This window comes from Cryptomeria japonica, chromosome 3, assembly GCF_030272615.1.
Source record: "Cryptomeria japonica chromosome 3, Sugi_1.0, whole genome shotgun sequence".
NCBI classification, from domain to species: domain Eukaryota; kingdom Viridiplantae; phylum Streptophyta; class Pinopsida; order Cupressales; family Cupressaceae; genus Cryptomeria; species Cryptomeria japonica.
In genome coordinates, this window is record NC_081407.1 from 180,722,480 (window position 1) to 180,732,603 (window position 10,124).

General features: G+C 35.0%; 1 protein-coding gene across 1 annotated transcript; it reads right to left on the minus strand.

Moving 5' to 3' along the window:
• Positions 1-803: 803 nt before the first annotated feature.
• Positions 804-2,092, minus strand: LOC131037366 (F-box/kelch-repeat protein At1g55270). Its single transcript, XM_057969480.2, has 2 exons — positions 1,675-2,092; positions 804-1,579 (listed from the first exon to the last, which is right to left on the minus strand). The coding sequence occupies exons 1-2, from the start codon at positions 2,060-2,062 to the stop codon at positions 954-956; spliced, it is 1,014 nt and encodes a 337-aa protein (XP_057825463.2). The 5' UTR covers positions 2,063-2,092; the 3' UTR covers positions 804-953.
• Between the last annotated feature and the right edge of the window lie 8,032 nt (positions 2,093-10,124).

A 10,124-nucleotide genomic window follows, 5' to 3' on the forward strand; every position in this document is an offset into this window, starting at 1 on the left:
ATGTATGCATGTTAAGCATAAATCAATTTAAATTAATTTGATGATAATTGTACTAATCGAATAGAATGTATGCATGTTAAACATAAATCAATTTAAATTAATTTGATGATAATTGTACTAATCAAATAGAATGTATGCATGTTAAGCATAAATCAATTTAAATTAATCTAATAATAATTAAACAATTATCATCAAATTAAAAATTTACATAAAGTAAAAACTAAGATAATTTAACCTCTAATAAGAAATAAAAAATTAAATATCTCAAAATGAATGAAATCTAAAAAATCTATCAAAATAAATTGGTGGCCAACATAAATAAAGAATAGTTTTATATCTTTCCTAACGAAGCTTGTAGGAAATTCTGAGACTGTTGTAAACCGGCAGAAATAAAGAGAATGGAGGATTCCAAGTGCAGTGAAGTTATAGTCTGTTTGACATCCTCAAAACAGACTTGACTTAACTCATCCATTTCTTCCCGTCTTCTTAGCCGCCGCCAGAGTTCATTTGCATATTACTTATCACCACTCTTCTTCACATGCATGCAACACGTGTTAAATTTAACTTAAAGTCTACCTGCAAGTGCAGACTTGTGCGGTGGCGAGGTCGATGTGGACTCTGGAGTCCATTTTTGGAATGTGGAAATATGCACAATCATACTCTCAGTCTGTGTATTACTCTGCATACTTCAAAATTATAATGGGGATTTGGATCAATGTAATATATTCTAAGAATATAGAGGAATTCCATTCACAAAAGCCATTGATAAAACCATTCCAAAAACAACAGATGAAATTTTTCAACCGATGGAAAACTCAAAAAAAGAGATTTATTTTCTAGTTTTTAAAGTTTCAGACATCATCAGAACACCGATTTTTCCTAATCACAAAAATAGACAGATTTTCCACTTTATGAAGATTCAGAAAACACTAAAATTTCAAGAGTGGGAAGAATCACAAAGTCAGAGCTCCAATGGTTATGACGTCTGGCAGCTCTGTTTCAGACAAACTACTGAGCAGAGTCCAGTTGTTTTCTTCTGCTTTTCCTGCTTCTTCAGGTATTGAAGGCTCAGACAGATAAAAGTCTCTACTGTTTTCCTCACCTTCTACAGCCATTAACATCTGTTTATTCCACACTGTGGCACCTATAAATCCGTTGTCAGGAACATGCAAACATTGGTTTTCCAGATAATCCCATTCTACAATTTTCTCGTGGAAATCGTGATAAATCCACCCGAAGGCAGAAAAAGAAGGGTACATACAGACGTCAGAGATAATGGTTATGGCGCTCCATTGTCGTGTGTTGGGGTCATAAATCTGTATCTGCCCCATCGCATGGCTCACCACATAAAACTTGTCATCACTAAACACACTGTGCCACATATCGCTATCTTCACTCCAAATCATCTGCGGAAGATACTCCCATTTCTCTTCCTCTGTATCATAAACTATCGCTGTACGCAGTTCCTCCCCTCTACTGTAGCATCGTCCAGCAATGTAAATCAATCCTTTAGCTGAGTCCACCGAACAACACGAACATTCTCTGTTGTCGGGAATGTTAGGGCCACACTTCCATTTTCCTGAGACAAGAAGAAACAGGGGGATATCAGAACAAAGTAAAAATACTATATGCTTATTATTGACTGGGAATGAAAAGAAAGAAGCAGGGGAATACCAGAGGAAAAATCGTAGATGACAAGTGCGCTTGGGAAGTTGTCGCTAAGAAGGCCTATGACGAACAATTTGTGGTTGAAGGGAACACAGTAAGACCAACCTGGAAAATATGGATGTTTGAGTTGAAATTGCGGCAGGGTTTGACATGAGTTTTGGAGAGGGCCATAAAGCTTTATTCTCCAATCTTTTTTAATATCCCAGCAAGTTAGTATGATCAACTCCTGACACAGACCAAACCTCTTTCTGTCTTGATAGAAGAGGGCGTTGTATACAACGTGTTTCCAAGTTTTACAAACACGGACCAGCTTGTAGTGTGAGGTTAATGGCACCCTCAGCAAACACTCTCTGCCAATGTCATCTGGAAGACCTGGAATTATCTCCATTGCCATTGCCTTCTCTCTGCAATCCTCTTACTTTTAGCTGCCTAATTATATTCCACACACTTTGCATCTAACTAGATTTAACTCTTGTTCTTTTATTATTAGTTTTCTTAATTTAGTTTTGATTTTTTTTTAAATTTCATTTTTCTATAAACAAAATTTTGTTCAACTCTATTTTTTTTATTTAGTAAATTTTATAATTAGTTTTTTAAAATGTTTATATTTTAATATAAATTATATTTAAAATTTAATTCTGTTCAATAAGTTTGATTATGATTAAAACTTTTGCTAAATATATTGGACAATTATGTTTTAAGATAAATAGTTGCATGCATTTTGCTTTTTATTATTATAATTTATTAGATTTTATTATTAATTTTTTCAATTAATTAATTATCTTTTTTTTTCTTTTCAAATTCTATCTTTGAGCTTAACTGGTTAAAACACTAGGTTCTCACTGTGGAGACCCAAGTTCAATTCCCAATAAGGACATCTAAAATGAATTCTAAGCTACGACTTCGGCCTATTACCTACCAAAAAAAAATTAAAATCTAATGTTCTCTCAAGATCCATTTTTATTCAATGATTTCATACTATTTTTAATGTCATAGAAAAAAAAAATCTCCATTTTCATTTGCTTCACTTTGCAATCTTAATTTTTGACATATTGGAAGCGCTTATACTTTTAATGAGTAGATTTAACTCTCTCACTTTTATTATTATTAACTTTTTTAATTTTATTATCATTTATTTTTAAATTTTATTTTCTTAAATATATTTTATTTTAATAAATAAATTTTAATTCTTTGCCTTTTTATTATTAGTTTTGTTAATTTAATATTAATTTCTTTTTTAAATTTTATTTTTCTAAATATAAAATTTTGTCAAATTTTATTTTTATTTATTAAGTTTTATAAATTTTTTTTTAAAAGATTAATATTTATTATATATTTCTAATATTAAAAAAGTGGTTCTATTGAATAAGTTAAAATTTATGGTTAATTTTTAAATATATTGACAAGTGTGTCCTTTAGATAAGTAGTTGCAGTCATACTCTTTTTACTTCTTTTTCTTTTATTATAATTCATATAATTTTATTATTGATCTCTTTAATTTAATTTAAATATTTTTTTTTAAATTTTATTTTAATAAATCTTAAATTTTGTTAAGCTCTATTTTTATTTAATGATTTAAACTTTTTAATTTAGTTATATCTTTTAAAATTATTAAATATATGAATAAACCTAAATTCGGTGATCTATATATATAAAATGTGTTATTTATTTATATAATATTTAAAAAAAAATCATTTTGGATAAATATAACAATTGTTAAATTATTTTCTGTAGTGATTTCTAACTTTTTTTATTCAATTTTATTTTTCAAAATTATTTAATATATGTTTTCATCATCATCATCATCATCATCATCATCATCATCATATATATATATATATATGAAAAAAGGGGTAAAGATTTATTCAGAAATCACAGAATTACAAAGAATAGGCCTTAGGCCCACCAAGATAGCAACAAAAACTAAAAGGATCTTAAAAGAACCACCAACACCACCACTACAAAGTCTAGTGACCATAGCAATAGATCCGACCGTCGAATTTCCAATGCTAATACCTTTTCGGAAAACCCTCAGAAAGATGACGTTACTTAAACCAAAAACCAGGCTCATCCGGAGCCTCGAAGGGCCTCAAAAATGACAATGAAAATGAAACAAACATAAAAGGGAAATTGATCCTGCATCATTGCGTGCTCTTGCATCATCATGCCTTCTAGCATTAACCTGTCTAAAGTTTCAAGATAATCAGGAGGTAGACCATCCCTTCCCACTAAAATCCCAACTATCAACATGTTCTGAAGCCCACTTGGCCAAACAATCAACCACTCTATTCCACTCCCTGGGAATATGACAAAAGGAGACAAATTCCAATGTATTACACAGTTGTAAAATTTGTCTGACCACAGAAGCTAATTGCCAACTCACATCATTCAAATTTTATTTGTTCAACATGTCCACAACAATTTGAGAATCCGACTCACAAATAATCTTCCTCCATCCTAAAGAACATCCTCGCTCAACAACAATCTTAATAGCTAGGGCCTCCATAAGATTGTTAGAGTGCGGCCCAATATAAATAGAGAAGAAAAAAATTGCACAACCATCATCGCCTCTACCTATACCTCCAATACCTGCATGTCCAGGATTCCCATGGGAAGAGTCATCTGTATTAATTTTTAAGATTCCCACAGGAGGGGGAATCCACCTTCCATCTCTACTTATCCGCTGCTTCGCATGCAGAGATCTATTTCCAGCAGCACGGTCCATTTTAATGTTTTCCAATTGCAGATTCCTTACAATAGCATAATCACTTGGATCAACATTTTTAGACAAATTGCACTTAGCCAAGATTGTCTCCTGAAGCCTATTAACTATCTTCTGCCACAGCTGAGGACTCCCTATATGTGAATCACAAAAGACCCTCTGATTCCTTTCCAGCCACAAATTCCAGATAATAAGAACTAGCCCAATAGCCTAGGCCACTTGAAGAAAAGAGGTCTTTGCTGGGGGTTTGCCCAAGCTATCCCAAAAGTCAATTAAGGAGGTAGCATGAAAACAAGCATGTTGCCAAGCCTCCCACCACTTGTGCCAAATCTCCCTAGAGAAAGGGCATAGAAAAAACAAGTGGGAGCAAAATTCCTTATTATGCATACAAAGATAACAGATAGATGGTTCCTGGAAGCCTCTCTTACGAAGATTCTCCCACGTGAGGCATTTCCTCTGAGCAACCAGCCATAAGAAGAAATTACATTTCGGCCAAGAGAAGTTATTCCAAACCTTCTTCCACCAGGGAACATCCGTCAGGCCATGCAATTGCCTATCAAGTTGAGCATAACCTTCAACAACAGAAAACTTGCCTTTTGGGTTAGGACCCCAAGCCAAAATATCTCTCTCCTTAAGGGAACTATATAACCTACCCTCCAAGATATAACCAACACCACAAGATCTTTATCCGAGCCACCCAAGGGCTATTCAAGAGGATCCTTCCAACAAGTCACCTCAACCTGTCCAATGCGCCTAACTGTTTTGAAATTCTCCACCTTAACCCATCCAACATCAGTGAAAAGATTGAGATCAAGTCTGATTTCAGGAATGAAACCTCCTATATAAGACAAAGATGATCAAAGCGTTTGGTTTCAGGAATGATATATCCTGTATAAGACTTGATCAAAACGTTCTGGTTCCAGGAAGGATACATCCTATATAAGACATGATAGAATGGATCAGATGAGATGGATTGATAGAATTAATATGATTGATTGGATAAAGAATTGACATTTTGTTGATACCATGTTGTAGGAAGATTCAGATATGCTGATGTTAGTGTATTCGAGGGAATAGCATAAGATTCGCTTTGGGTCGACAACATCTGTAGAGAGATGAGTCATCAATCTGATTGTGTATACACCTAAGATGATACATTGATGATTCCTGCGATAGATTTGGCCTTAGATAAGATGAGCTTTTGTGATCCTATGCAAGAATGAAATGCAAGCCAAATGCAAATGCAAATGCAAGGCTGCGATCAGACTAGTCACTAGGTTATTGCTTTGTGTCATCATTGAGCTTTTTTAAAATGTGGGAGGTTAGTGCAAACATCGATGGTATAACTAAACCATGATGACCTGAACACTAATTTCCTGGATTTTGATATGGCAAGGTAGCACAAGCATCGAGGTATAATTGAACCAAGATAACCTGAGTGTTGCTTGCATAAAACAGGCAGCATTAACCATTGCTATATACAAATCATAATGTCTTTGATGATACTCCAATGATCATGTCCTGAGACAATTTTGCACATATTAATAATTAATTTACAGACAAGAAAAATATCATGGTCCTTCCTTGTTCCTCTAGTCAAAGACATCCTAGATTCACTCAGAAATCATGATAGATAAGTTGAACCAAAGTGTTAAAATCATTATCCAAAAGATATCATCTATTGATATGCGTGTGTCGTGCTTAGACTGAGATGTGATAGTGTGATGGTTAATAATTTGATCTTGTGTTCAACGTTGGATGTGCCTTAGTTTTTGCTTGACAAGAGTTGTCTAACTATTGTTCTACCTGTTTGATTAAGCTCAAAATGATGAAATTTTTTGCCCCCAACTAGGAGCAGGATTTTTCCCCAAGCCTAGAAACCCATTTGTTTATGATATACCCAATGATCCAAACCATGGTGAGAAATCAACCGTGATGTCGACATATGTATAAAGGCTTATTATGGATATGAACAACGCTGATGGAAAATGAAATGCAAGTGGAAGGATGCATGGAATAATAGATGGAAGAGCTAGCTGATAGATAGCGCATATTGCCAAGTTTTCACCATCTGTTTTTATTGCTCTTTTTTTCATATTTGATTTTTTTTCAAGTTGATCCCTGTCTTGTGTTGATAGCTGATAGGCTCCTGACCCAAATACTATTGTGACCACAAACAGACCCAACCAGTTTGGTTCAAACTTTCCTTTCTTTTCTCGATCTGCCTAGTTGCGTGGATTTTCCTTTAGTACTAGTTCTCCAACTTGAAAGGCTTGTGGTTTGACCTTGTGATTATAAATTCGACACGTTCTTTCCTGATACACCTTTAAATAATCAAAGACATTTTGTCTTTGTTCATGGATCAATTCTAACTCTTGCAGTCTAGATACTCGTTGTTATTCATCTGGGATAAAGCATTTTAAGGATACTCGTAGGGAAGGTATCTCTACTTCTATTGGAAGTATTGCTTCTGATCCATAAACAAGAGAGAAAGGTGTGGCCCTTATTGGTGTGCGAATACTGGTATGGTAGGCCCATAGAGCAGGGTTCAATTGAATATGCCAATCTCTGCTAGCATCATTCACTGTCTTTTTAAGGATTTTCAGAATAGTTCTGTTTGATGCTTCTTCTTGTCCATTCTCTTGTGGATAGTAGAGTGTGGAGAATCTATGTTGGATCTGAAATTTCTCACAAAGTTCTTGTACATCCCGGTTCTTGAACGGTCGCCCATTATCAGTGATAATGGTCATGGGTATGTCATAGCGACACATGATGTAGTTCAAGATAAATGTAACAATTTGTTTTCCTGTGATAGTTGTGAGAGGTACTGCCTCAATCCATTTTGTAAAATATTCTATAGCTACAAGGATGAATTTGTGACCATTGGATGAAGGAGGATTTATCTTTCCTACTAGATCAAGACCCCATTGGTAGAAAGGCCAAGAGGTTACCAAAGCATGAAGCTCTTGTGCTGGTGCATGAATTAAATTTCCATGGATTTGACATTGTTTGCATGTTTTAGCTATCTGAAAAGAATCTCGTTCCATAGTTGGTCAATAATAGCCCAAGCGTATGAGTTTCTTCGAAAGGGTAAGACCACTTGAATGAGTGTTACAAATGTCATTATGGACTTCATTTAAGCCCTTCTCAGATTCTTCTTGCTTGAGACATCTTAAAAGAGTACCGTCTAGACCTTGTTTAAAAAGGGTATCCGCGACAAGAGTATAATGGGAGGATTGGTGAATAAAGTTTCTCTTTTGGTTCCTTGACAAGTCAGGAGGGAGGATATTATCTTTTAGATATGTATAAGTTTGGCCATAGCGGGAGGAATCATACCCAACTAGGTGACAGATAATTTGAGAATCAGGACACTTATGTGCAGGGTAAAACAACTCTTCCACCAGGAATTCATAACGCTCTTGATTTTCCTGTGTTTGAAGTAGAGAAGCAAGTGTTGCCATGGCATTTGCTACTTTGTTGTCATTCCTTGGAATCTGCTCAAAATTTATTCCAACAAAGTATTTCTTGACATCATCAACCATTTCTTATAAGGCATTAGCTTTTCATCCTTTGTTTGATTATCATCATTGATTTGATTGAGGATGAGCTCAGAGTCTCCAAAGACCTGTAGCTATGTAATGTTCCACTCTATGGCCATCTTTATTCATGTTACCAAAGCTTCATATTCTACTGTGTTATTGGTACATGGAAAGATTAATTTGTACGCCTTTGGAATTGTATGACCTTATGGCGTGATGAGTAGAATGCCTGCTCCTGATCCATGCTGTGTATATGAACCATCAAAGTACAAATTCCATGTCTTTGTGGTGACCGTTAGGATATCAGCATCTGGAAATTAAATGTGTAAAGGATGATCATATTGAAGTGGTGCCTCTGCTAGTTGGTATGCAATGACTTATCCCTTGATAGATTTTCTGTCCACATACGCAATATAAAACTCGCTCAGGATCATGATCCATTTTGCTAATCTTCCTGTTAATGTCACCTTGCTGAGCAAATACTTCAATGGATCAATTTTAGCAATCAACTTGATGGAGTGAGATAGTAGATAGTGTCTCAATTTTTGAGAAGCAAACACTACCGCCAAGCATTCTTTTTTTGTTGATGAATAGTTGAGCTCGTATCCCACTAATGTTCTGCTGATGTAGTAGATAGCTCATTTTTTCCTTCATTATCTTGTTGTGCGAGCAAAACTCCTAATGATACTTTTGTGGTTGATACATATAGTAACAATGGATTTGCTTGAATTGGTGACATTAAGACTGGTGGTTGCATGAGATATTCCTTGATTTTTTTGAATCCTTCTTCACATTGATGGTCCCACTTGAAATTAACATTTTTGTGCAATAGATGAGTAAATGGTTGACATTTATTTGGTAGCTGAGCAACAAATCTTCTGATTGACTGTAGTCTTCCTTGTAGTGATCTGAGTTGACTAATATTCCTGGGAGATGCCATTTCTATGATTGCTTTGACCTTGACTGGATCTACTTCGATACCCCTAGCTGAAACAATGTATCCCAATAGCTTGCCTGAAGTGACACCAAACACACATTTCTTTGGATTGAGTTGTAACTTGTACTGCTCTAACCGGTAAAGATCTTTTCCAGTATTCCTATATGTTCCTCTCTGTTGTATGATTTTTACAATATGTCATCAACATATAGTCTTCCACAAATGTATGCATCATGTCATGGCTCTCTGATATGTAGCACATGCGTTCTTTAATCCAAAAGGCATGACGTTCCAGCAGAAAGTACCCCATGGACATGTGAAAGTTGTCTTTTCTTGATCTTTTGGAGCTATTTTAATCTGATTATATCCTGAGAAACCGTCCATTAGAGAAAACATGGAATGTCCAGCAGTTAAATCCACAATGACGTCAATATTAGGCAAAGGAAAGTCATCCTTTAGACATGCATTATTGAGATCTCTGAAGTTTGTGCATAATCTGATACTTTTATCTGGTTTGGAAACATGAACTATGTTTGATACCCATTGAGGATATGCTACAAGTCTGATAAATCCCACGTCTAGTAGTTTCTTCAGTTCTACTTTGACAAGAAGAGCGATATGAGGATACATCTTCCTTAATTTCTATTTAATTGGTTTGGCTCCTGGACTGACATATAAGTAATAGAGAAGTTGTTGGATGTAGAATCTTTGGTTGCTTTGTTGTGCCAATGTAAATTGCCTCTGTTGGTTCGATCAATATGGATGACCTTTCTTAATAGTATTCAGGTAAGGTGTCAAATCTCCCATCTTTCGGCGCCTTGAGGAGGTTTTCACTATTAGATGCGCCCTTTCTTTTTACTTTTTCTCGATCTAATGTTGCCAATAAATGGTTTTCAGTATTAGACCTGATATTGTTTTCTTTATTTTCACTTTTGCGACTGAGAGATTTGGCACCCACTTGAATGGAAGATGCATTGTTGAAATTCCTGGTGAGAGTTGTTGCGGGTTCGATAGCATTAAGATATAAGGATATGGCATGGTCATTAGGAAAGGTATTAATGATAGTATGTCTTTCATTTTGCCAGTCAATAAGTTTAGGATGGATTAGAGGTAAGGGGTCTTCAAGTTCAGATGCTTCGAAGGTATTAAGGGTCATGATAGAGATGTCAAAGTTTTCAATATTTATTTCAATGTCTAGAATGATACTCTCGTTAGAATGACCTCTCGCAAGTAGCTCCTGATTGTTCTCAATTAAGTC